Here is a 27,116-nt window from a genome sequence, read left to right on the forward strand (position 1 = left end):
ATCTTATCCCCCTCCTTCCCACCCTCCTTTCCTTCCTTCTTTCTTTTCCACATGCTTTCCCCAAGTTTGAGCTCTGCTTACAAGGGATGCCCAAAGCACTGCTGATATCACTCAACCCCTCCACAGATCCCTTCCCAGCTGATGGGAAGTACTTCCTGAGAGGACTTTGGTGCCCCAGTTCTTCTGATCTCAATCAACTGACTTAGAAACGTATCTTTAATTAGTTCAAGGTTCAGGACAACTTATCTCATTTCATAAGAGCCTACCTACATTCACAATATCCATTTGTTCTTAAGGGGTAGCCAGGTAGGACTGCTCTGTTTTCCTCTCTTTATAATATTCCTTACATTTTTTTCTATCATTCATTTACTTTTCTCTCCCTTTTTGTTTCCTCCCCCCCACCCTTTGAATTGGTAGACTCTTCGACCTCCATCTCCTCTTTTTCCTTCTCCGTTCCTAGAGCCAGTGTCCACAGCAGACTTCTGGAGTTTCAGCACTTGAAGTAGCCTTCTTTTCACTCATGGCCAGCCAACAGTTTTCCGGCAATCTGAAGGAGGAAGTGATCTGCCCCATCTGCATGGACTTTCTGCAGGACCCTGCCACCATTGACTGTGGACACAATTTCTGCCACAAATGCATTGCACGGATTGCGGAAGATTCAGGCAGATTTCTCAAATGTCCCCTCTGCAACAGTTCTGTGAAAAAAACATTCAGGCCCAACTGGCTGTTGGTGAATCTGGTGAAGAAAATCCAAGCTATGGGTACCTCTGAGGAGCAACCAGAAGGGGAAGAACTGAAATGTCAGAAGCATGGAGAGAAGTTCTATTACTTCTGTGAGCATGATGGGGATTTCCTCTGTGTGATGTGTCGTGAATCTGAGGACCACCGAATGCATAATGCCAGCTTGATAGAAGAAGCTGCCCAGAACTATCAGGTAGGCATATGGGGGCCCTTCTGTGCTCCCTCCATCAGAAGAGGAGTAGTGGGGATCTGGAAACTGTTACTTCCCTCCAGCTGGTTTGTACCACCCCTTGCACTTGAGTGGGCAGTTCAGTCAGCCATGGTGAGGGATGCTGCCCATTGCAATGCACCATGAAGACTGGACAGGACTTGAATTTTGGCTCAGAGGGTTTGGGCTCAAGTTCAGACTCCTGAGTTTATTTATAACCTTCATCTCTTTACCTCTCCCAATCTCGGGTGCCTCACTTTTCAAATGGTTCAAACAAAACCTGTATCTTAAAATTGTTGATAGAGCAAATGAGGACAAGTTTGTGGGAGTTCTTTGATGATCCCGAAGCACCCTGCAAATATTAATCCTAATTAGTCATAAATAACACTGCTCTCTCTTAGGTCATAAAGGCTCCAGATTCATCTTTTCCCATCACCCCAACCCTCCCCACAGCTGGAGAAAAAAAGGGGGGATCTATTAATAATTACATTAGGACTCCCTGGAGAGTCAGTCATACCTGCTCCCCTGAGAGTCCTGGAGGGCTTTAATGAAGAAGAGAATTCAGGCACAACCTACGAAAAGGACCCTTTCCCCACAGGCGCAGATTCAATGTCAGGTTGAGATCTTGCAGCAAACGGAGAAGGAGATGGTACAAATGAAGGAGCAAGGCGAATGGAAGATCAATGACTTTATGGTAAGAAACAAGTCCATCCCATGATCTCTGGAAGCAGAAACGTCTCTGTGGAAGCTCCTAGGCTCCTTTATCATACTGACCCTCTGAAAAAGGCTCAGTGACAAAAACTGAGAGAGCTGGTGTACAGGAGGAGCAGGACAAAGGGAATGGTGCAGGTGGGGACGGACAAAGAATGTGATGTGGGGGCTAGATGTGTTCACGCCCTCCCTGCACCTCAGGACTCCCAGGGCTGCAGCAGCTGGGAAACCCACCTTGCTTTCACAGAGCAGAAGGGCAGCTTGCTTCCGACACTAGACCCACAGTGGGTGTCGGGAAAACCTGCACTGGTCTTAAAATCAGAAATACTGTTTTGAAACCAAGCTCTGCCTCTCCCAGGCTGTGACTAACTAGAGACAGATTCTCGAAGTTTGAAATGAGAGACTATGATGTCACCCAACAGCTTTAGGTGTTTTGTTCTGTTGGCATGTCCAAGAAAAAATTATATATGACAGCAGATTATAATCTGAAAGTCTTCTGAAAATGTGAGTTTTAGACACTGAGGTCCTTGAAGGCAAAAATGATAAAACATAACTTAGCCTAAAACAGAGAACAAAGGAAGTGGTTTTAAAGCTCATTCTTCTCACCTCTCCTTTCCTACAGTTCTGCCACAGCACACTGTTCTGCTCTGGTACTCAGTATAAACTTAATGCACTTAAAAATTGCATACAGTGGGCTAGAAAGATCTTGGAGGCTACCCTCTCATTTCTGTGTCCCTTTCCCTTGCCACTAGAACCATGTGAAATTTGAGATGATAAAGATCCTGGGGGAATTCAGTCACCTGCAACAGGTCCTAGAAGAGGAGAAGAATTTCCTCCTGTCCCGGCTCCATTGGCTAGGGCAGGAGGGAGACCAGCAGAGGAAACTCTTCACTGCTTCAATGAAGTTGCAATGGACTGCCCTCAAGAAGCTCATAGATTCCCTGAAGGTCAAGCAGCAAATGCTGCCCAGTCAGCTGCTAGAGGTGAGACTCCCTTGGGGTCAAAACTGTAGGCAGGTAGCAGCCCATCCCTAGTCTCTAATCAGAGCATGGGCCACCTGGCAGAATACCAGAGATTGCCCCAATCATCTTTTCTTTTTATTGGTGCATAATGGGGGGATTCATTGTTACATATTCATGCATACACACAATATAATTTGGCCAATATCATTCTCCAGTATTTCTCCTTCCCTCCCCTCTTCCCTTCCCCTGATCCCTTTTCAAAATTCTACTGTTCTCCCTTCAATTTTCATGAGATCCTCCCACACACAACCTTTCTTTTTCTTTTTCCTCTCTAGCTTCCACATGTGTGAGAAAACATATGACCCCTGGCTGCCATTCTAACTGGGGCAAGATAAAATCTTGGTATATTTTTGATTTGCATTTACCCCAATCTTATTACCTTTAGCACAGTGCTGTCCAACAGATATGTGAGCCACAAATACAACTGAGCATTACAATGTGGGTCATGTGTAATTTAAAATATAATGTGAACCATATAATGTGATTTAGAAAGACACATGTGTAATTTAAATTTTTCTAGTAACCACATTAAAAAAGTAAAAAAAAAAAAAAACTAGTAAAATAAATTTTAAGAAAATATCTATTTAACTCAATATCTAAAACTTATTTGATCCTGTTCTCAGTATTTTTAAGATATTAATGAGATATTTTACATTCTGGATTTTTTTCTTTTTTGGTACTGAGTTTTTAACTTCTAATATATATTTTGCACTTTTAGTACATCTCAGTTCAGAGGCTAAATTGGCAGTTGTTGAAATAAAACGTTATCCTACCAAATCAATAAAGTTGCGTTTCATGGAAAGCGAATTTTACCACTGCTTCAGTTTTTAATTTAAATTAGTGAAAATTCAATTAAGTTAAAAATTTGGTTTTGGTTGCACTAACCATGTTTCAAGTGTTAGTAGCCATATGTGGCTGTGCAGAGGCTACCATATTGGACAGTGTAGGTCTAGGTGATACACAAAATAAGCTGAGATGATCTCACCTGGATTCATCTCCTTTCCCTATCAGTTCAAGATTTTCTTTCTTTCAAAAAATATTTCTCCTCTCTGTCTCTCTGTCTCTCTCTCTGTCTCTCTCTCTCTTTCTGTCTCTCTCTGCCCCCCCCCCCCACCACCACACACACAGAAAGGGAAAAGAAAGGAATATTATGCAAAGTCATTCCAGCCTCTCTCCTATCCCCGGTTTGGTCTCAGAGACAAAATTAATTCTCAGAATCTCAAGTCTTTCTTCTCCTCATCTTCATTCAATCTAACCACATTCTTGTCTACTGACATATCAGATGCTTGGTGGGAAGGAAGAGGGAATTAGAAGGTTTTTCACCCCATCTCCAGCAGGGTGGGAAACTTCTCCGTGGCCCTGTGGTTCAGTTACACACTGAAGCTGTGCTTTCTTTTCCAGGACATCAGAGCTACCCTGCACAGGTATGATGGGCCATTCACATGAATCATCCATACAGTACTCAACATATATTCAAACACTCAACATTCTTCCCTCACAAATATCTCCATACTTTAATTTTGCAGTTAACTATTTAGGCTGTGGATGGGGAGCGCCTGAACCTTAGCATAGGGGTTGGTTGGTTTAAAAAAAAAAAAAAAAAAAAAAAAAAAAAAAAAAAAAAGCTGTTTTGTCCAACTTCCTGGTTCTTCAGCACAGATTCTCCTATTTTCTGGCACCTTCTGTATGCCCCCTGGGTGACTCCTGGGCCCCCTACTGGATGCCTTTTTTGTCTTCTCTCCTCGGTCTCCAACTTTCATCTTTGTTTTCCTATCTCCTCAAGCCCCACCTCTCTCCAGCCCAGTAGCTCTAGCCCTGCCCCTGACTCCTAGCTCACTAACCTCTGACTCATACCAGCCAGGCCTTCATCTCCTTATATGCATGTCACTGGGTCCTTCTTCCCCCACACCCCATCCCCTGATCTCACCATCATCTGCCATGACTTCATAGGAGTGAAGAATTTCAGTTTCTCAGTCCAACCCTGATTCCTCCACACCTGGAGAAAAAACTCAGTGTAGCAAAATCAAGACATGACTCCATCATAGAGAACATGAAGAAATTCGAAGGTAAGGAAGTGGCTGTCACCTCCAGTCACCTGCCTCTGGGGATTCTCTCCCCATCACCCCCACAGAAACTGAACTGGAACTCATACATGCCAATGATAGTCAATGGGCCCTTCAAATGCCAGGATCTGTGTTGGGCACTTTCAAAGCATCAGTATGTTTCCTTTCAGGCAATTCTTATTCTATCTTCATAATATGTTACTTTTTTGCCTCTCTGGCTCATGACAGCCACAAGAGGGGGGCTTAGACTTAAGCCCCAAGTGACTAGCACAGTGACTATTGCAAGTTGGTATTGAGTTTTCTGGGGGACCAGAGAGGAGACAGGGTCCTACTTTCCCAGACCTTCAAGCAGGGACTGTGTGATCAACCAGTAATTCTTCCTGACTACAGAAGAAGTGAATCCTGATTAAAAGTCAATGACATTGTGAGAAAATCCCTCTTCCTCCCTCCCAAGGAAACAAAAATCAGCCAGAACACCACGTGAACAACTTGAGCTTTAGATAGTTGGCCAGGTATTATTCAAAACCTTGTCTGGGGGCTGGGGTTGTGCCTCAGTGGTAAAGTGCTTGTCTCACATTCATGGGGCATTGGGTTCGGTCCTCAGCACCACATAAATAAATAAAATAAAAGTATTGTGTTCATCTACAACTAAAAGATTAAAAAATAAAAACTTGTCTGGGCAGGGCATAGTGGTACATGCCTTTAATCTCAGAACTCAGGAGATTGAGGCAGAAAGTGTAAGTTTGAGGCCAGTCTCAGGAACTTAGTGAGACCCTAAGCAACTTAGCAGGACCCTATCTCAAAATAAAAAAATAAAAAATACTGGGGATGTGGCTCAGTGGTTAAGAGTCCCTGGGTCCAATCATCCCTGGTTAGAAAGGAGGGGGGGGGTGGAGGAAGGAAGGAAGAAAGGAAGGAAAGAAAGGAAGGAAAGAAGGAAGGAAAGAAGGAAGGAAAGAAAGAAGGAAAGGAAAGAAAGAAGGAAAGGAAAGAAAGAAAGAAAACAACCTTGTCTGAGTTTGCAACAAGAAGCAGGTTTGGCATCTCTAAGGACTCCCTTCCTTGTGTAAGCTGGGAGTAAAGACACCTTGCTGCTTGGAGTCCTCTTCTTAGAACTATCACAGAAGTCCATATTCCCTCCACAAGTCCTTCAGGATGTGTTGTTGGGCACTGAAATGTAGCTTGTCCAAATCTGTTACAGGTGAAGAATGCATACCATCACCTCAAGACTTGGTATGAAAATAGAATGGTACAATGGTGCCTGCCTATAATCCTAGCTAATTAGGAGGCTGAGACAGGAAGATCCAAGTTTGAGGTCAGTCTCAGCAACCAAGCAAGACTCTGTCTCAAAAAAAAAAAAAAAAAAAAAAAAAAAAAAAAAATCTAGAATGTAGCAATATTTTTTTTAATTGAGACAGGGTTTCACTTTGTTGCCCATGCTGGTTTCAAACTTGTGGACTCCAATGATCCACCTACTTTGGCCCTGAACAGCTGGGACAACAAGTGTTCAGCTAGCAATACTTTTTTTTAATTCTATCTGTTAAAATGACAATATTTTGAAAATGTTGAGTTAAATATATATTAAACTAATTTCACATTTACTTTTTTTAATGTGACTACTAGAAAATTTAAAATTAATTGATTCACATTTGTAGCTTCTATTGTGTTTCTGCTGGGTAGTGCTAGGCTAGAGAGCCACTGCAGGGAGGCATAAAGGACATCTCTGCATATTGTACCTTCTTGGTTCACAAAGAATTTGAGAAACAAGATGGGGGCAGTGGTACATGCCTGTAATCCAAGCAACTGGGGAGGGTGAGGCAGGAGGATCAAAGTTCAAGGTCAGCCCCAGCAATTTAGGGAGAACCAGTCGCAATTTTTTTTTTTTTTTTTTTTTGCGGTGCTGGGGATCGAACCCAGGGCCTTGGGCATGCAAGGCAAGCACTCTACCGACTGAGCTATCTCCCCAGCCCCCAGTCGCAAAATTAAATAAATAAATAAATAGATGGGTCTGAGGATGTAGCTCAGATTTTGTGGCTTCAATTTTCAGGCAAAAAATAATTAAAAATTTAAAAAACGGAATATGAGAGAGAAATCCATTTCCAGGCATTTCAAATTTCAAGTAAGTACCATGCTCTGTGGTTTTGGCTTCCTTGTTTCACCACCCTGGACTCTCTCCATTTCTTTCCATTCTCTACCCCTAGACAACCTCCAGGCCAGTGGGAAGAAAGATAAAAACAGATTCCTCGAAAGCATGAATGAAAAAGACAAGCAGAACTGTGAGTGATGGCTATTTTCTGTCATTTGGGGCAACTGAGAAGTGCAAAGGAAAAGAATTCTCTCTCTTTGGGTCCAAAAAGGCCCATGTGGGTGAATGCTAATTGAACTAACTGAGAAGGACAGATTCATATGTTTTATTATTTTAAACTTAGTGACAATCCTAAATTTTAAAAGTATTCAAAAATAATAGAAATCTGTAAATTTATTCCTTCATTGCTCAGAGGCAGAGAAGAAAAAGTGGAACAAGGAAGCTGAGGAGGCAGCTCAATCTTTGTAGTATTAGCTGACCTGCTGGGCACTCCTACATTTCTGGGCACATACTAGGGATGTGATGTCAGAACAGCTCAGGGATGGAGAATCACTGTCATAACAGCCTGCACGGAAATCAGCAGAAATGGTTCTGCCACCTGATGGTAACACTAGAAGTATCATTTCTTAAAGACCCAGTATGTTCTGAGCATCCCATTTCCAATATTTCAAAACCCCACAACTATCCCCCACGGTAAATGTTATTACCTGCAATTTCCATGAGGTTCCCTGGAATTCCAGGGAAGAGAGGCGTGGTTCCCAGGCCATGTGATTATTAAGTGAAATAGAATTAGAATTCATTTCTCCAGGACTGGGGATATAGCTCAGTTGGTAGAGTGCTTGCCTACCATGCACAAGACCCTGAGTTCGATCCCCAGCAGCATCACTTAACAAAAAAAAAAAAAAAAAAAAAAAAAAAAAAATTCACTGTTCATTCCAAAGTCAGAGGGATTTAGGGATTGTATTCCACCAGCATTTCCCCACAAGAGGAGATACTGACCTTTGAAGAGGATAAGTGTTAGTTGTGCTCCCTGACTTGTGCCCTGTTAGGTGTTCAGCATCCCAGGTCCCAGCATTATGGACCAGTAGGGAAGCTTCTGCCTCCTCCTGGTGTCATCTGCCTGGGTGTGGGATGGTGCTCACTGAGAGCCACTGAATGTTGTTGTGGTACTGGGGATTGAACCCAGGGGTGCTCTACTACTGAGCTACATCCCCAGCCCTTTTTATTTTTTGTTTTGAGATGGAGGTCTCACTAAGTTTCCAATCTTCAAACTTGCAATTCTGCCTCACCTTCCTTGGTTTCTGGGATTACTACAGATTTGCACCACTAACCCTAGCTGACTATTGTTATTGATGGTGTCAGGGTATTTGTTTTTAATGTGCAGTTTCTGGTTATCAAAACCAAATTTGGGACTGGGGATATAGCTCAGTGGTAGAGTGCTTGCCTGGCATGGCATGTGAAAATTCCTAGGTTCCATCCCTAGCGCCTCAAATTTGTGTGTTTTCTTTTTCTAATTCCTAGAGTGTCTATTAGAGAAATATAATCCAAAGTCATCTTCTCCAGTAGGAGTCCTGCCCCCAAACACTGGAATTTTCCGATGGGGTAGTGAGAGGACCTCCAGGTCTACTTGAGGAAATGCTCTTTTCCACCCACAGTCCAGAATACACTGAAGTGACCCAGAATACACTGAACTTCCTAACATGCAGGTCACCCTCCCCAGTCAGAACTAGGTGGAATGATTGAGTGTTCTCAGTACTTACTTGAAATGGAAGGGAATAGGAAAACAGCAGTAAGAGGGGTTTAGAGAGACCGTAAAAGAGATTGGGGGACGGGGTGATGTGGAATCTATAGTTCTTGAAGATACCAGGTGCCACAGATGGCATGGGCAGGTATAGATGGAGAGCAGGCATATCATCCATCTCTACTTCCCAAATTACAGGAAATACCGTATCTGCTTACCCCTAACCTGTTCAAAAAATATTTTCTCGAGTTTAACCTAGGTCCCTCCTGCTGTATGTAGAACTCAGCGGAACTATTGGCAATGGAGGTTCACTGCTGACGCTTACTGACCTCTTTTCTACTTTCCTCCTTCTTCAAAGGGGACGAAACAATTAAGCCGGGGCTATCGAATCCCTACCCGCTAACTCCATCCCACGCCTTATTTGAGGCTTCCTTTCCTGGAGAAGCCGCCCCTTCAGCATCACTTCTGGCTGGAAGTAGGGAGACTTACGTTGAAGTTCCTGTAAACCGAGCCAGCTCTGAGGACGCGGGGAGCTTTGGCTCTGAGAGTAGTGAACGGTTCAAGGCGGTGCTGAGTAAGTGGCTGAGGGCGATCATGGTCCCTAGTTGAGCAGAGTCGTGTCGAGGGCGTGGAGCGTCGGGGAGAGGCCTGGGATACTGACAGGGAAGACACGGGTGGTGATGAAGGCGGGGGAGGGATGAACGCGTTCTTTAATAAAACAAAAGGAAAAGGCAACAGCGACCCTTGGAGTTCCCTCCCCATGCTCGGCTTCTCCTTATCGCTTTGGCTGTGGTGCCCCCTAGAGGACAAATGTAGTCCCTACAACTGTCTCCCTCTGATTCCCTCCCCTGGCCGCCGCCCCTCTTTTAAAACTATTTATGTGGCAGCAGTTCAGGCACAGGACCAAAGATGAGTAAGGCCTGCCTGGGACATGACCCTAACCCATCCCCTAGAGCCTGACCTCTCTCGCTCTTATCTGCAGTCCCACATCCTCCATCTCTCCCAACAACCCACATGCGGCAATGGAAAATTAATATTGCAGCAAAGATTGAGATTTAAAAAAAAACAAATCAGCAAAAAGTTCACCACTACTAAAACTTTTGTGGAGGGTGGATGGGAAGCTTTCTAGCCTTGGAAAACTGTGACTCAATGCCTAAACCCTCAATGTGGGGTCGGAGTCAGGAAATTCTGAATATTCCTTCTTCTGTGTTCCAAATCTCCCCTTCATTCTTGTGTTTGAGGGACCCCACTTTGGAAAAATTACTTGAGGTCATAAAGCCTAAGCCTCAACATCTCATACTAGCCCCAATCAGGGACCACGGTAAATGAGGAAGGAAGAGATGATGGCTTATCTTTCAGTGTTGAAATGATCCCACCACCAGGATCAGCAGGGAGCTCTCCTCTGCGTCCACAGAACAGCACATGAGGAAATTAGGGATGGACTTTAAGGAGGGGCTAGGCCTAGGACTTCTGTGACTGGGTTTGTGAGTGGGGAGAGGAAACCTACCTCCAGCTGCATCTAGGGAAACTCAGAAGTTGGGGGTGAACAACTTGACTCTGTCCCTTTTTCTCCTCATTTTCCCACAGCCCCTGTAGCACTGGACGCGGCCTCGCCCCACCCAGACCTCATCCTTTCTCAGGATCTAAAAACAGTAACGCTGCCTCTCCACCCTCAGCGCAGATCTGAAGAGCCAGCAGACCAGGAGCGCTTCTACCCTTTCCCTTGCGTGCTGGGCTCTCCAGGCATTTCTTCTGGCTGCCAGGCCTGGGAGGCGGAGCTCCAAGGAGGAGAGCGCGCGGGCTGTCTGGTGGGCGTGGCCTCGGAGCTAGTATGCCGACGAGGTTGTCTGCTGGTGGAACCCTTAGCAGGCTTCTGGACGCTACGCATCACCAGCCTCGGGTGCGAGGCGCTCACCGATGGTGGCACCCGGGAGAATCTACCTATCCGTCCGAAGAAAGTGGGCATCTTCGTGGACCACGAACTCGGGGAGGTCGTCTTCTTCGACAGCACCACAAGCAACCACATCTACACCTTTCACGCCTCCTTCGCTGGGCAGATCTTCCCCTTTTTCCAGCTCCTGTATCCTGGCACACAAATCACCCTGAATCCCTAGAGTTGTCCCTTTCTCTCCGTCTTTTCCCTGCTAACTCCCCATTTGGGGACGCGCTGCAGCTGGTCCAGTTGAAACTAGGCTTCTGGAGCCCTTTCCAAAGGTTACGCCTGAGGCAGGCCAGATGTTCTGATCCCATTTAAAATTTCCACCTTTCTTTCAGTTTCCCCTTCCCTTTCTATGTCTAAAGCAAGAAGAAAGACTTAAATACACGAAAAGACTATACACAAGGCTATTCGTTGGAGCACTGTTTGTAATAGAACAAGACTAAAAGCAACTCAAATGCCCATCAACAAGTGATGGCTAGGAAAGCTGAGATGAGAAAGCATGCAGCTACCCCCTAGTCGAGACTAAGATGAAGGAGACTGGACAACTGACCCTGAGCTGCTCCCTTCACTTCCTCCACCTCATTTTTCCTGCAGCACACAACCACACAAGTAACTCTGAATGCAGATTTTGCTCATCTGGACCTCACCCTTTCCTGAGGTCCGAAAACCATGACGCTGGGCTTTGCCTCTTCAGGAGACTTAGCCAGACCCACCTCAACATCACTTTCCAAATGAGGACTATTTATGTATTAATATGGATGACCTCCAAGACACACTACTAAGTTAAAAACATTAAGTGGGTAACCATACACACAGTATGTTAAATGTACATAAGAAAAGGAGGAATATAAATATACATTTTCCTTACATTTCTTTTTTCTTTTTAAGTAGAAGGACAAATCAAAGCCTAATATACATTACCTATGGGAGGGGTAAAATTAGGTGAAAATTATGGAAATGAGTCTTTTCTAAATGTTTCAAATCCAGGGGTGCCACGTCCCCAGCACAAGTGTATCTTGTTTTGTATATTTGACTTTGACATCATGTAAATATTTTACATCATTTAAAAAAATTAGATGAGATGAAATGAATCTAATTGTCTATGTAGTTAGTAGTATTTCATAGCTGTGCCCATAAAGAAGACCTAAAACTAATCTGAAACCCATCAGATCAAAGATCTATTTGAGTAACTTTAACAAGAGATGCAGGAGACGCAGTCTGAAAATTCCAATTTGGGAAAATTCACAGGAGAAAGAACAAGTTTTCTTCATTCAATAAATTGCTGAGAGGTGGGCACAGTGGCACATGCCTGTGATCCCACCAATTTGGAAGGCTGAGACAGGAAGACCAAGAGGTGGAGGTCAGTCACAGCAATGTAGTGACAACCCCTTTCAAAATAAAAAATAAAAACAGCTGGGGATGTAGCTCAGTGGTAGAGCACCCCTGGATTCAATCCTCAATACCACAAAAAATAAAAATAAAAAAGTAATAACAAATTACTGGGAAGGGAAGAAAAACATTCAGACTAAAAGAGACTAAAGGACATATCAACCACATGCATTGGGAGACTTGTTTGCATCTCGGTTTGAACAAATTAATTGTAATTTAATTTTTTAAACTGTGAGTCAATCCCCAGCAAAGCAAAAAAAAAAAAAAAAAAAAAAAAACAAAAAAAACTGTGAGAAAAAATCTGAACATCAATTGTACATTTGTATTAAAGAATTGTACATCTTTAAGGTGAGATTATTATACTTTTATAAGTTATTTGCATGCTTAAATTTTTACCAATGAAATGATATGATAGCTGGTATTTCTTGAAAACACAGTGGAGAAAAGAAGCAAGGTGAGTTGATAATTGTCAAAGGAGATGGGTGCACAAGAGCTCATCATACTATTTTCTCTACTTTTATATAGGTTTAAATTTTTTCCATAATAGAAAATTCAAACACACACACACACAAACACACGCACGGAAGGATGGGGTTTGAGATCCTCTAAGCAAGGTCTTCCAGAGTCAATATTTAGAAATGAATTTGACTCAGGACCCAGACATCCATCCCTTCAGAGATGAAAAGTTTCTGATTATCACCAGGGACCGGTTTTAATTCGGAGTGGCAAAGGATTCCTTTTCAAAAACAAATCCATCCTGCTTTTCCTGGCCTTCATACTGAGAAACCAAAATTAACCCAGGACTCTGTGCATCTTCCTCTCAAACTCTCACCATCACAACAAAAATCTGTATCATTTCTAGTTTTGCCAGGAATTAACGTTAAACTCAATGGACTGCCGATGTTTCCTGAGTGATACTGAAAAAGTAAAAAGGACGAAGGGTTTGGAAACACAGAGACAACGGGACAAGATGACATAAGAAGAGCAGGACCCACGATTTGTGCCGGAATTAAAAATTGTCTTGGTTTCTTCCTCTTGGACGCTCTTCAGCCAGCCGTGGGGCGGGGTTGGCAGATGGGGCGGGCATCCCGAGGTTTTTACAGTCGCGCGGTTGGGATTAGGAAGTCGCAGGATTGCAGCCGACGTGCGGAGTCGCCGGCTGACCGCCGGGCTGCTGGGCGCGTGTCTCTGCGGAAGGAGGGCGGGCCCAGGTGTCAGGGCGGGAGCGAGCCAACGCCCCGAGCGCGGATTCCAGGAGCGCGCTGTCAGCCCTGGCCGGGCTCCTCCATCCTGTTCCCCCGGTCGCCCGCGAGGCGCCGCTGATTACATAAGCAGCCTTAGCTCGCCTGCCAAGGGGACAACCTAGGACTGGTGACAAGAAGGCCAAAACCGACCAGCAACTCCTGTACCGACGTTCATTCAGAATTACCAAATTCCGTTTCCCATATTCAAACGTCGTAGTATGGGCTTCAACATTTTACTCAGTTTACTTTAATTGTATGCAGATTTAGCTTCCTTGCTATAAACAGAGATCTCTGACCGTATTACATTAATTACCTACTTCTTCCCATCTCCCAACCCCTGACATAGCACAGACTGTAGAATGGAATAGTTGGTTAATATTTACTAAGCAGAAACATCCCCTAATTATTCTTTCCTGCAAAGGACTGATATCTTGGAAATTCAATTTTCATGACCAGCTCCACCTCACCTCCTCCAAGAAGTCTTCCCCAGGCAGGGTGCCTGACTCTGCCGTAGGAAGTGTGCATACTGTCAAAGCTATGATAGGACCAGTTAGTAGATGAAAACTCCTTAAGACAGAAGCAGCCTCTTACTCATCTTTTACTCTCCCCTATTCCAGGCACAGTGCAGGGTCTGGTTCAGAATGAATGGAGGCATACTTCATGACCAGGTTTAAATCTGGGGAGGTCTTCCAACCTGGATCTTAACCCACCCCTTTCTTTACCCCTGGGGAAAGAGGGGCTTCTCTTTCTGAGCCTTTTGGAAGCCTATATCCCTGAGGAGTGTTCTAAGCAGGTACTGAGTCCTTATCAAGGGCCTTAACCAGGGTTTTTTTCTGCTCCTCCACAGGTTATAATAGTACCAATAACAAGTTGTTTAGCAGTTTACTAAATGGTTTCAGAGATGTTATTCCATTTATTGCCCATAATCTCTTGAAGATTTATGTATCACGACACTCCCACATTCCAGATAGGTCATGGATGCTCGAACTTAAATCTTTAAATCTAAAGCGCATGCAAAAAGCATTTTGAAAAGACAAAATCCCATTAAAAAAGTGACAGAATGGTTGTAACAAATAATAATCTTGTTGGTATCGCTCCCTCCTTGACACCCTACACTCCTATGTTAGTTTCCTAGGACTGTCATAACACATTAACACAGACCGAGTGGCTTGAAACAACAGAAACTTATTCCTTCATAGTTCTGGAAGCTAGACATCTGAAATCAAGATATCAGCAGGGCCCTGCTCCTTCTGAAGGGTCTAGGGAAGGTTCCTTCCTTACCTCTACTAGCTTCTGTAATCCTGCAATCCTGGGCATTCCTTGGCTTGAAGATGTATTCCTCTGGTCTCTTCATCTGCCCTCTCTCCTATATTTCTTTCTCTTTTGTTATACAAGGGATTGAATACTCAGGGGTGCTTAACCACTGAGCGACATCCCCAGCACTTTTTACTCCAAATTGCTGACTTTGAACTTGAGATCCTCCCACTTCAACCTCCTGACCTGCTGGGATTATAGGTGTGCACGACCGTACCCAGTTCTCCCCTGAATTTCTGTGTCCAAATTTCCCTTTTCTTATAAGGACACCAGTCACAGTGGATTAGTGCCCACTATAATCCAGTTGACTTCATTGGAACTTGATTTCATCTGAAAAAAAATCCTATTTGTAAACAAAGTCACCTTCGCAGGTATCTGGAACTAGGACTTCAACTATATCTTCCTGGCAGACACAGTTCAGTCTTACAATTCCTTCTATCACATGCTGAAAATCGAGGATATATAAAAGAGAAATGATGGTAAGGAAATGGTTCTTCAGAGTCATGGAAGCTTTAGAAAGGCTCTGAAAGAAGAAACTGAGAAGGGGATGGTCATTATTCTAGGTTACTGGAACAGCCAAAGCCAAAACCTGAAGGAAGCCAAGATGAGAAGAAAGGAAGACAAGGTAGTGGGACAGAGGATATATTCTCCAGGAAGAGTCAGGTTTGAGCAACTGGGCTGGAGGACCAGGGAGGTGGCAAGGTAGAAGAGAAAACTGTGCAGTGGAAGTGCAGAGCGCATGAGGGGTGCAGAGGAACTGCTCTCTAGCAAGGGAGAGTAAGCAAGAGCCACCCAATTTTCCATGAAAACAAAAGTCAGTGTCAAAAGAAGGAGGCCTTTCACCCACCCCTTGAGAAGCAAAGGGTCTGCTAACTCCTGAAGCCTAGTCTAGATACTTGTAGACCATCAAATCATCTTGTCCTCCTTCCCAGATCTGTTCCTGCGGCCCTGTTCTCTACTCATTTTTTGCCACCATCCTCCACCTACTCACCTTCACGTAGGTGTTTTCCTCATCTCCTGCTTCTTCCTCGCTCTCATGGTCCTTCAGGGCCCAACCCTGTGATTCCGCCTCAGAAATTCATCCTCTCTCCTCTGCTCTCCTTGCCACTGCCTAGACCAGGCCATTGGCCCCCATCTGGATTACCATGACCACTGCCTCCCTCAACTCCCTGCCTCCAGACCTATTTTGCCCAATCTATCGTCTATGACCCAGACCAAAAGAATTGTTTCCCGTTTTTTGTTTGTTTGTTTGTTTTCAGTACTGGGAATTGAATGTAGGAGAGCTCTACCACTTAGCTACAACCCCCAATGCTTTTTATTTTGAGAAAGGGTCTCACTCAATTGCCAAGTCTGGCCTCAAACCTGCTTGTGATCCTTCAGTCTCAGCTTCCCAAGTTGCTGGGATTACAAGTGTACCTCACTGTACCTAACTATTTCCCAAAATTTTATCGTGAGTATTCTTCAACAAGCAGAAGAGAGGCTTGGGACATGGCTCTGTGGTAAAATACTCGTCTAGCATGCGTGAGGTCCTGGATTTGATCCCCAGCACCACCAAAGAAAACACACACAGAAAAGTTGAAAAGGATTTGGCAATGAATACCCAAAAATCCACCACCTAGATTCTGTCATTAGCATTTGACTATACTTGCTTTAGCAAATATGTTTCTATCTACCCATCCCTTTACCATCAGTCCATCTTGTAATTTTATGAATTTTAAAGTACATTGCACACATTCAAATGATTTTTTAAAATTGAATCTGACCATATCAGGATTAGCTGGACTTTCCATGATTCACTTTCTCTGAAGGATAAGGACTGAAATCCACATTGTGATCTTGTAAGTGCCTCTAGTCTAATCCCTCTTCTTGCCTGCTTCCCATTTTTCATTCTAGTAAAACCAAACTGTATGAGGTTGCCAACCACCACACTACCTACCATCTCACTGACTTGCTTTTGTTCCTTCTTATGAGCTTGTCCTCAGTTTCTAGAGTCTCAAATACTCACTCCCAGAAAGACTTTCTTGATTTCCCTCTTCTTCTCCCACATTGGTTTGGATGCACCTCCTCTATAAGCATAGAATAGCCCCCAGGGCATATCCCAATTATTGGGCTTATTTCCACAAATCAATGATCTGTTGTGTCTCTCCCACCCTCACCTGAACTAAGAGCTTCCTGAGAAGTCAGGGGTCTTGTTCTATTTGCCTATTGTCTTTGGCACCTAGAACAATCTGTGGCATATGTGGGTGCTCCGTAAATATTTGCTGAGTGAATGCGTGACTGGTCTGTGCCTTCCGACGCACCTCCTGCCTTTGAGCTAGCTTCTTCTTCACAGCATGGATCCAGTTCTTCAGTGTGCACCCCAGAGGATAAGAATGAAGCTGGACATGGTGGCCATGCCTATAATCTCTGCCACTTGGGAGACTGAAATAAGGAGGACCACAGGTTTGAGGCCAGCTGGGCAAATGACTGAGACTCTGTCTCAAAATAAAAATGAAAAGGACTGGGGATGTAGCTCAGTGGTAGAGGGCCCCTGGTTCAATCCTCAGAAACACACACACACACACACACACACACACACACACACACACACACAAAGGAAGAAGAAGAAGAAATTTTTGAAAAGGAAAAGAAAGAATGAAAAAACAAAAAAGAGAGAACACTGCTATCAATGTTCTCCACCAAAAGACCCCTGGGAACACACTTCAAGTTGAACAAGTTGAATTTATTATTCCTTGTAGGGAGGGAAAACACACTCCATGCAAAATTATGGGCATTTCAAAAAGTGTATTAGGAAAAAAAAACACACCTATTGTAGGATTTGTGGGAGAGGAGACTAGAATGAGAATAGAAACTGTAATTGGCTAAAAAGAAAAAAGGGAGCCAGACACAGTGATGCATGCCTGTCATCCTGGTCACTCAAGAGGCTGAGGCAGGAGAATCACAAGCTTGAGGCTAGCCTCAGCAACTCAGTGAGATCTTATCTCAAAATAAAAATAATAAAAGATTGGAGGTGTTAAATCACCAGTAACACACACACACACACACAGCAGTCATTTCACAAATTGGTTAAAAAAGCATCTTCCCTTTGAGCGGTGGTGTTTGGTATTTTGTGGATGGCACTGTTACCATGATTTTTTTGGTATGTGCTCAGACAAAATTATTTTGCTTTGTCTCGCTGTATCATGGTTTTAGGGTAATTTTGTCTGAGGTTGGTATTCTCTAGGGCAGTTTATACCTAGGAGGAGAATAAAAGGGTTTGGGGTGAGTGTCAGGCCACCTTCTGAATGGCAGAGGCTGCTCTGTTTTCCTGTCTGGGCACTTAGGTGGGGAATTAGGGAATAGATGAATTTGTGTGGTTGGGGAATGAATGCTTATGTGTTTAGAGTCCAGTTCAAAGCAAACTCTTCAAACAGGACAAGTCTTGAGTTTATCTCCAAGGTATCCAACCCCTAACCTAGTCATAAAATCCCCCCTTTCACAGTCATGAAAGGTGACAGTCAACCTGGGCCCTGGTGAAGCTGACTAGTCATTAGGGAGCAGCCTCTGGTGGCCTTGACTGGGGCCTCATACAGGCCTCTCCTGTTTGGAGGTCCCTTGTTCTCCCAGGGCAGAGACTCTATAGCTTATTGTCCTGGCTGGGCTGTTTTTGTTTGTCATCCTGCCTTGTATCACAGTCTCACAGTGACTCCCATACCTACTCATTTGAGCCCTGAGGAAAACCTATTAGATATGAATTCTTTGTTGGTTTTGTGATAGTGGCCTCTGACCAGACGGGTTCAGCTCCCTGGACCCCAAGGGCCTCCTTGCCTCTGCTCTTCGCCTTTTGGGGTGATGATCTCACCCAGGCTGTCAGTTTCAGGGATCCAGTGACTCACTGTGGGATAAATCAACAACCTGCCAGATGCCTGGCTCCTGAGTTCTCTGGGGACGCTCTCTAAGGATGTGGAGCCATGACCTTTCATCCTCAATCCAGTGCTTCTGTGTATTAGTGACTCCCTTTTCCTGGTAGGGCCTTAACATTTCCTTCAAGTCAGACATCTCTGATGTTAATGCCTCCTGCCTTCATTTCCCCTTTCTGACAAATGCAGACTATCCTGTTCTTAAAGGTTCTTTATCAACCTCCTAACCCACCATCACACACACACACACACAATTCCTGACTTTCTTTTTCACATCCTTGTATCCTGCCCTTCTTTTCCTCTAGGTTCAAATCTGCTTTTTTGCCAGAGGTGTTTGATTGCTGTAAGACCTTGGACAAATTGCTTAACTCTCTGGGCTTTAGTTTTTGCATCTGTCAACTGTGGGTCATGATAATTGCCTTTTAGTATTGTTGTATGGATTATTTTTAAAAACCATGTAAGTAATTAACATAAACATTCATTCGCAAAGAATTTAAATGAGACAGGCCAAACGAAAGTCTCATTTAACTATTGTCTCCCTAAATCCTAACTTGATGTAGTCCTTCAGGACATTTTTCTGAGTATTTATATACATACTTATGTACACATAGAACTATATATGTGAATGTACATGTATGTATGTTTGTGTTTTTGAAATAGCTATTAAGTAATGATAATGGAGATGGGAGGGAGGATATTTGTGTGAGGACCACGTGAGATTGTGGTTTAAATAAAAAGTTATATCTTTCATAAATCAATAGCTAATGCCTAAAATTGAAAGAGCATGTAGATATTAATATAATTTTGGCATATAGAAATGAGCACCAAAAATAAATGGGCTAAGAGTTGAAAGCAGAGAGATGGGGTGAGGGCTAATATTTTTTCTAATTAACTCACCTAATTATTTGACTTTTTATGTGCATGTATAACTTCAATTAAAATTCTGGAAATAATCTCATTATGTTCTGTGCTCTTTTATTTTTTTTTCCCACCAGCCACGTCAAGCTGCGCTGGCCACGCACTCCCTCGCACTCCTCACACTTCCTCCCCGTCTCTATTCCTGCAGTCCAGCCTTCTGCAGCCTTTCTGGTCTCTTACATTTTCCCAATCCACTCTCTCTACCTGCTGCCTGAATGATCTCAGTAACATGTTCAGAGTGCATTCCTTCCCCACTTAAGAACTCTCTGAAATTTGCCCAGGGTGAAGGATTGATGCTAAGTGCTTGGCAAGGCAAGCTCCAGGTCCCTCTTGGCTTCAGCCCCAGGCAGGATGCGATGCTCCATCACTGCCACACACTGTGAGCTGTGCCTGCCCTTCTCCAGACAACTTGTCTCTCTGGCTGTCCTTGCTCTGTTTTCTCTGTTTCCCCTGCCAAAATCCTTACCTTGTGTGTGTTTCTAAAAAATGAACCCAAACTCATAGTACTCAATATTCTTCCCTCTTTTTCTCTTAACCATGGGTCTTAGAGATTGTCCCATGTTAACCCAAACAAGTTTTCCTCATTCTTTGTTTTGTGTTGGTGCTAGGGATTGAACCCAGGGCTTCACACATGCGAAGCATGCTCTACCACTGAGCTACACCCCCGTCCTTCCTCATTCTTGTTAAATACTGCTACATGGATTAAATTACCTAATGTACCTGAAAGCACTTTGGATGTCATCGGGCATATAGGTATGCTATGAATATTTCTATTTCACTTAAGTTTCTATTGCCCCAACATAATGGAGAAACACTTCAACCCATAACACTGTAGTTGTACAATCCCTCCTAACCCTCACAACAGCCAGGTGATGGTTTTAAGTGGATCATGAATTTAATGCCACTGTCCTCCCCATCATTTCCTTAGCTTCTCCATCCAGTTCCCTTCACATCCCTCCTTTGTTCTCTTTCATACACCCACTCTCCCACGCACTATGTGCAAGCTGGCTTTTGCCTGAAAGGCCCTCTTCCACCCTCTCCCACCATCCACTGGAGAAAAGGTCTCCCTCTTCCCAGACATCCCCTGTGAAAGCTTCCCCAAGCTGCCCTCCCCCACAGGAGCCCTCAGGCCTTGGGCCACACCCCTGTCTGGCTCACACAGCTCACATCTCTCCTGAACTGGAAGCTCAGTCTTTTGAAAGCAGACTGTCTTAATTCCTTTAGTGCTTAGCATATCACCTGGCACAGAAAAAGTGGCCCATAAATATTTGTGAGATGAAAATCCTTAACCTCCTAAAAGTCTAATCTCTTTCTTCTATTTAACATGCCACCTACAGAAACTGCCGCTGCTATGATATAAAAGAGAAAGTAGAGATTTTTCTGTTCTGACTAGTTGTGTGATTTGAGGCAATTCATTTCACCTCTTGAGCCTCAGTTTCTTTATAAAATGGGAGTAATGATATTTATGATAAACGAATGCTGAAATAAAAATATATAATGGTGCTCCAAAATACAAAAAGTTTGATTATCTCTTCTCCAATTTAATTTCCAACTTTATGTAGTTCTGATGAAATCCTCTCACCACATCCAGCTTCTTCTAGCAGATTCCCGCCTCCTCCAGTTTGCTCCTCATTCATTTTTGATGCTGTTGTTCACCACCCCATTCCCTAAGACAGGGCCCTGCTCTGCCTTAATTCCTGCTTAGTGTCCACTGCACTAGCCTCCACCTTTCTCCTCCCAGGAATAAATCTGTCTTCAAAGCCTCCTCACAGCCATCCCAGGAGCTTTTGTGGGCTCCTTTTCTTCTGCTTCCTTGAAGTCCCTCCCTGCCCTTCCTGCCCCATATGCCAACCTGGAGGCAGGGGAGCCAGGCATGGGTGTGGGTACCTCTACCAAGTCCTGGTTTCAAGGACGCTCACAAAGGTGCTCAGAGATGGCAGATAAAAGGGTGCGAGAGGCCACGCTCTGCTCAGGGAGCGGCTTGATGAGGGGAGCCCCAGAGTCCAAGGCAGGTCCCCAGGCCAGTTTTCCTCCCGGATGCAGGGTGGGGCAGGGCAGGGCTGGAGGGGTGAGTTGGGGGGCACCTCTGAGGCTCTGGAGGAAGTCAGAGGGAAGGGCTGCTGCTTTAATTGGCAGGCTGGATGCCAGCAGCATGCCTGTGATATTTTGGCAACAGGTCACTGGGGAAGAGGAAGGAAGGGAGGGAGGGAGAATCTGTCATGTGGGCCAAATCCCAGAGGCACATAGGGCTGGCTCTCAGCTCTTGAGGTTTTTCTAGGTCAGTCTGTGTTGCTGTCTCTCTCACTGGGTCTCCCTGCTGCGCATCACGCTTCCTTTCATGTTTCTGACTTGGTGTCTCTGACTCATAGTCCATGTCTCTGATACTCTTTGTGTCTCTGTGTCCCTGGGAGTCAGGAGTCAGGGTTCTAACACTGTGCTGGGAGAAGATGAACTCGAGCCTTGATTCTGCCCCCAGGCAGACTTTGATCTTGAGAAAATAGGCCACTTACTCTGCCTGGCCCCCAGTTTCCTCTCTGTAACTGGAAAACTACACATTCGCCCTGCGAAGGAAAGAGAGATTGGTGAAAAAAAATTTTTTAAAGCTTTGAAAATTATAATTTGCTAATATTAATATGAGGTACTTGTTCTTTTGGGTTCTGCCACTACTCATAATGTCATGTGCTGACCAAGGGCTGCACAGTTCACAACAGGCAGCTGAGCTTCACATGGCCAGCATTTAATTCCTAATCTTCCCACCCCAACCACGGGCAGTCCCAGCCTCTCAGTGCTGGGGCCAAATCTCCTAGAATATCCTGACTCCTCTTTTGCTATCATGACTTATATCCAATCCAGCAGCAAACTGTCAGCTCCTGTCAACACATGTCCAGAATCAGTGCCTTCCTAGCATCTCCATCCCCTACCAGGCTCACCTTACTTGGAACTAAAGAAAGTGCTTACCACAACCTCAAGCCCTGCACAACCTGGTCACCTCTCTCACTTCCTACTCCTCCCTCTGCTCCAGCCACATGGCTTTCATGCTAAATCTTTTTCTTTTCTGTTTTTTTTCCTTCCTTCCTTCCTTCCTTCCTCCCTCCCACGCACCCTCCCTCTTTCTTTTCTCTTTCTTTCTTTCTTTCTTTCTTTCTTTCTTTCTTTCTTTCTTTCTTTCTTTCTTTCTTTCTTTCTTTCTTTTTCTCTCTCCCTTTCTCTCCCTCTCTCTCTCTCTCTCTCTCTCTCTCTCTCTCTCTCTCTCTCTCTCTCTCTCTCTCTCTTCCCCTCCCTCCCTCCCTTCCTTCCTTCTTCAGATTCAGCCCCGGAACACTTTACCACTGACCCACATTTCCAGTTCCCCCTGCCCCCTGCTTTTTCTCTCTTCTCTTCCCTTCCCTTCCCTTCCCTTCCCTTTCCTCTAGACAGGGTCTCACTAAATTGTCTTGAACTTGAGATCCTCCTCAGTGACTGGGATTACAGGCATGCACCACTATGCCCAGCCATGCTAAATCTTAAACACACCAGCAGCTTCTGCTTCAGAGGGTTTGCCCCTGCCTTTCCCTCCAGTTGGAACAACTTCCTCCAGATAAGCACTCGAGTAATTCTCTCACCTTCTTTAAATCTTTGCTCAAATATAACCTATTAAAATTATAAACCCGCCCATTCCATCCAGCATTCCCTATGCTCCTTCCTGACTTTAAATTGCTTTATGGTACAACTTGAGCGTTCCTAATCCAAAAACCTGTAATTGAAAATGTCCCCAAATTTGAAATTTTTGAGTGCCTAAATAACTTTATAAGTGGAAAATTCCATACTTGACTCCCTGTAACAGATCACAGTCAAAATGCAGATAATACTCAAAATATTGTATTACTGGATGTGGTGGCATTCACACCTATTCTCCCAGTAACTAGGGAGGTTGAGGGAGGAGGATCACAAGTTTGAAGCTAGCCTCAGCAACTTAGTGAGGGCCTCAGCAATTTAGCAAGATCCTGTCTCAAAACAAAAATGAAAAGGTCTGGGGGTGTGTCTCAGTGCTGCAGTTACTCCTGGGGTCAATTCCCAGTAGCACTAGATTAATAAACAAATATTTTAAAAATTAAAATATTTTATAAAATTACTTTTCCTTTTAGATTATGTTTATAAGGTACATATGAAACAAAACTAAATTTTGTGTTTAGATTCAGATCCTATTGCCAAGACATAGCATTATGTAAAATATTCCAAAATCTGAAAAATTCCCAAATCATTTCAGTCAGGTCCCAAGCATTTTGGATAAGAGCCACTAATTGTTACCAACCACATGTCACTTATTTATTTGTTAATGATCTGTTTTCCCTAGGAGAGCAGGTTCCTATGTGCTTTGATCTGTGCTCAATCCCCAGCTCCCAACACTGTTTCTGGCACATAGTAGGTGCTTAATAAATATTTGTTGAATGAATAATATAAATTATTTCCTTGGATCCTTAAAACAATTCTTTGATATAATACAGGCAATATTTTTACTCTATAGTCACAAAGCTAGCAAGAGTTAAGTTGAATCTTGACATGCCACTACTTCCAAGCTGTGTGTATATACCTCCATACTGCACAATTTCTTACTTAATTTAACCAGAAAGGTGAAAACATGAGTTATTTCACTGTGCATTTTGTTTGTGGTTTGTTTGCTTTGGGTACTGAAGCTTAAACCCAGGGATGCTTTGTCACTGAAACTACATCCCAGGCCCTTTTTATTTTTTAGATAGGGTTTCACTAAGTTGCTAAGGCTGGCCATGAGCTGGAGATCTTCCTGCCTCAGCCCCTTGAGTTGCTGGGATTACAGGTATGTACCACTGCACCCAGCACTTATTTCAATTATTTCAGCTTTTAAATGAGGAGTTTTGAGCCTGGTGTGATGGCACACATCTTAATCTCAGTACCTAGGGAGGCTGAGACAGAAAGATCCCAAGTTCAAGGCCAGCCTTATCAACTTATTGAGGCCCTGTCTCCAAATAATTAATAAATAAATAAACAAATAAATAAAAAAAGAACTGGTAATGTAGCTCAGTGGTTCTAGCCACCTTGGTTGGTAGTACCTACCCACCCACCCCCAAATTTAAACAACAAAATAAATGAAAGTGTTTGGACAGGTGGATTTCCCATCTGCTAAAAGATGATGCCTGCTCCTTCCTCCAGGGTCTCTTCAACTGCTTCAGTCCAAGTTCTTCTCCCTCCTCCCTACTTCAACACTTCCTGAGGCCCAGGGAAGTGAGGCTAAGTGGTTTATCAGGTCTATTGGGAGCCTGTGAATCACAGAATCATGGGAACCATTTCTGTTTTTAGCTTCATACACTTCCTGCTGGCTTAGCCTCTTATTCTGTCCAGGAAGTAGGATGACAACAAATCAAAAACAAAGAAGAGAGAAGGGGAACATGTTGTAGAGAAGGCAGAGAGGGAGGTGAGAGGAAGAGAACAGACAGGTAAGCACATGTTTGGAAATATTCTGCAGAGGGGAGAGGCAGTCCTTGTGCAGGGTTGTCTAACTGAACCAGAAAGCCTCATCACTTGGTCTTTACCTCCTCTCTTGTGATCCCATCTCAACAGCCAAAGCTCATTAAGAGAGCTTTTCCCACTTCAGTCATTGCATCTTGCATTGACCCGGTTGTTCACTCAAGGAATTAGAAACGCATCCTTTATTTTCCTTGCTCTCATCCCATAAAGACATCTCCAACGCTTTTGTCAGTTCTGTCTACAAAATAGATTTCAAATTGGCCTGCTCACTACAGCTCCGCTGAATCCCACAAACCCAAGCCAACAACATCTTTTGCCTAAACTAGTGGGAGGTTATTCTCTCCTTAGGATGACAGCCTTATAGAGATCTGGGGGATGTTATTAGTATGTAGTAGCCCAGGGTCTTCCCCATTAGTCTCTTTTCTTATTTCACCACTCAAAACTGAACACTACTTGATTTAGTACCTGCTTATGTCTTCATCATTATCTGTTCTCTCTCCCTCAAATGCTTTTCCTTCCTCTCTGTGCATGATGAACTCCTCATCTCTCAGGTTTACCCTTAAATGTCACCTCCTTGGAGAGGCCCTCCTCATCAAAATTAAGGACCCAGACTCTTAGTATCTGTGCTGGTTATTTGTAAAGTTGTTAGATTTAGCAAATAAAAATAAAGGATGCCCATTTAAATGTGCATTTGAGATAAATAATGAATAACTATTTAGTATAAATATGTCTCATTCAATATTTTGGGATACTTTACACTTAAAAATTCATTGTTCATGAAATTCAAATATAAGTGGGAATCCTGTATTTTCTCTGACAACCCTAGATATGTGAATTGATTTCATTCTCCTTCTATTTGGAGATATTAGGAAATAAAAAACTCATTTCTCAGAAATTCTTGCAGTTAAAATTGTGGACATAAATTAATTTCTTCCAGTTAGATGTATTTGGATGATATTTGAAAGGTAGAAGGGAGGTGGAGGCCATTGTCCTACAGAAAAAGGTGAACAAGCCCCAGTGGACATAAGAAGTCCCTGTGGTTAGGCCAGTGGAGTAGGGCTGTTATGCTAATAGTAAGCTGCAGCATTTCTAAACTATGATGATTGACTTTGAGGCCAAGAGTCCAGTTAATACCTCCTGATTTAATTCTCTAGCCATTTTAATGATTTTCTTATCATCTAGTTCCCTGAATCAAATACCTTGCTGCCTAAAATACCTACTATAGCTTCTGCTTCCTGTCCTGAGGTCAATCTGATACAGTTGTCATCACTTTGCACCTTCCTTCATTTCACAGGTTGTATACACTGTGTGCTTGTTCAGTATCCCCCTTGCCTACAGACTGAGAATACCTTTCGATTCCTGGGTTATTGTGCACGGAACTCTCATTTTTTCCTTCTATTCCTTGTGAAGCTGGGTCTAAACTCTAGACATATTGTGAATGCTTGGTTATTATCTTTTTAATTGAAATATTTGCCTAAGATAAAGAAAATAACCTACTCTTGCACACTCCCACAGGATGAGGATCAGCAAGGTTCTTCCATTTACATATCAGCTGTCTTGGACAAACTAGGTCACTTCTCTGGGCCTCAATTACTTATCTATAATATAAGTATTAGGACTTGGATGGCCGAAGCAGGAATATCACAACATAGAGGCCAACCTCAACCTCAGCAATTTAGCAAGGGCCTAAGCAACTTCACAAGACACTCTACCACTGAGCTATGAAAAATAAAAAGGGAGATCCAAGATGGCAGACTAGAGGGAGGCTGCGCTCCTTGTCACTCCATAACTCGAGTGTCAAGCAGAGGATATCTGTTTCTCGATGAGGCAGTTTTTGCTGCTTATCAATTCCATTTTTCTACTGCGATCACCTGCAGTCTGCGAGCATATCGACTACTTTTTGAGTGCAGACTGCTCACTGACTGGCACCTATCATCCACCATTTGCTTGCCTCTTGCCTGCCCATGGCCTGCCTTTCACCTACTCATCACCCACTGCCAGAGGTTTACCCGCCGATAGTCGGACAGCAGACAGCAGACTGACTGCAGACCGCCAGTGGAGCACCAGCTGCCTGCTGTTGCCTGGAAGTTCACTGTCACAGTACCTGCAGGTTTGGTTACACGTGGCTGCCTCCATTTTGAGACAACAGCCGGGACCTATATAATGTAAGTATTAGACCACATGTCGTTAATGTCCCTTTACACTCTAATATTCTACTAACATATGATTTTTTTTAACTCTCTAATACAGGAGCTACAATCAAATTAGCTAAATTTGGTACACTTGGAAATTCTTGTACATGTTAAAAAATAACGTTTGGAAGACACATTCTCCCTGATGAAGAAGTGGACATGGAAGTG

At 43.7% G+C, this 27,116-nt stretch overlaps 1 protein-coding gene across 1 annotated transcript; it reads left to right on the forward strand.

The window, feature by feature from the left end:
- The first annotated feature begins 520 nt into the window (after positions 1-520).
- Trim31 (tripartite motif containing 31) lies at positions 521-10,813 on the forward strand. Its single transcript, XM_047559232.1, has 8 exons — positions 521-934; positions 1,548-1,643; positions 2,413-2,643; positions 4,084-4,106; positions 4,633-4,748; positions 6,947-7,021; positions 8,931-9,146; positions 10,160-10,813. Exons 1-8 carry the CDS (start codon positions 521-523, stop codon positions 10,684-10,686), a joined length of 1,698 nt encoding a protein of 565 aa, XP_047415188.1. The 3' UTR covers positions 10,687-10,813.
- Positions 10,814-27,116: the final 16,303 nt, after the last annotated feature.

This window comes from Sciurus carolinensis, chromosome 7, assembly GCF_902686445.1.
Source record: "Sciurus carolinensis chromosome 7, mSciCar1.2, whole genome shotgun sequence".
Classification (NCBI taxonomy): domain Eukaryota; kingdom Metazoa; phylum Chordata; class Mammalia; order Rodentia; family Sciuridae; genus Sciurus; species Sciurus carolinensis.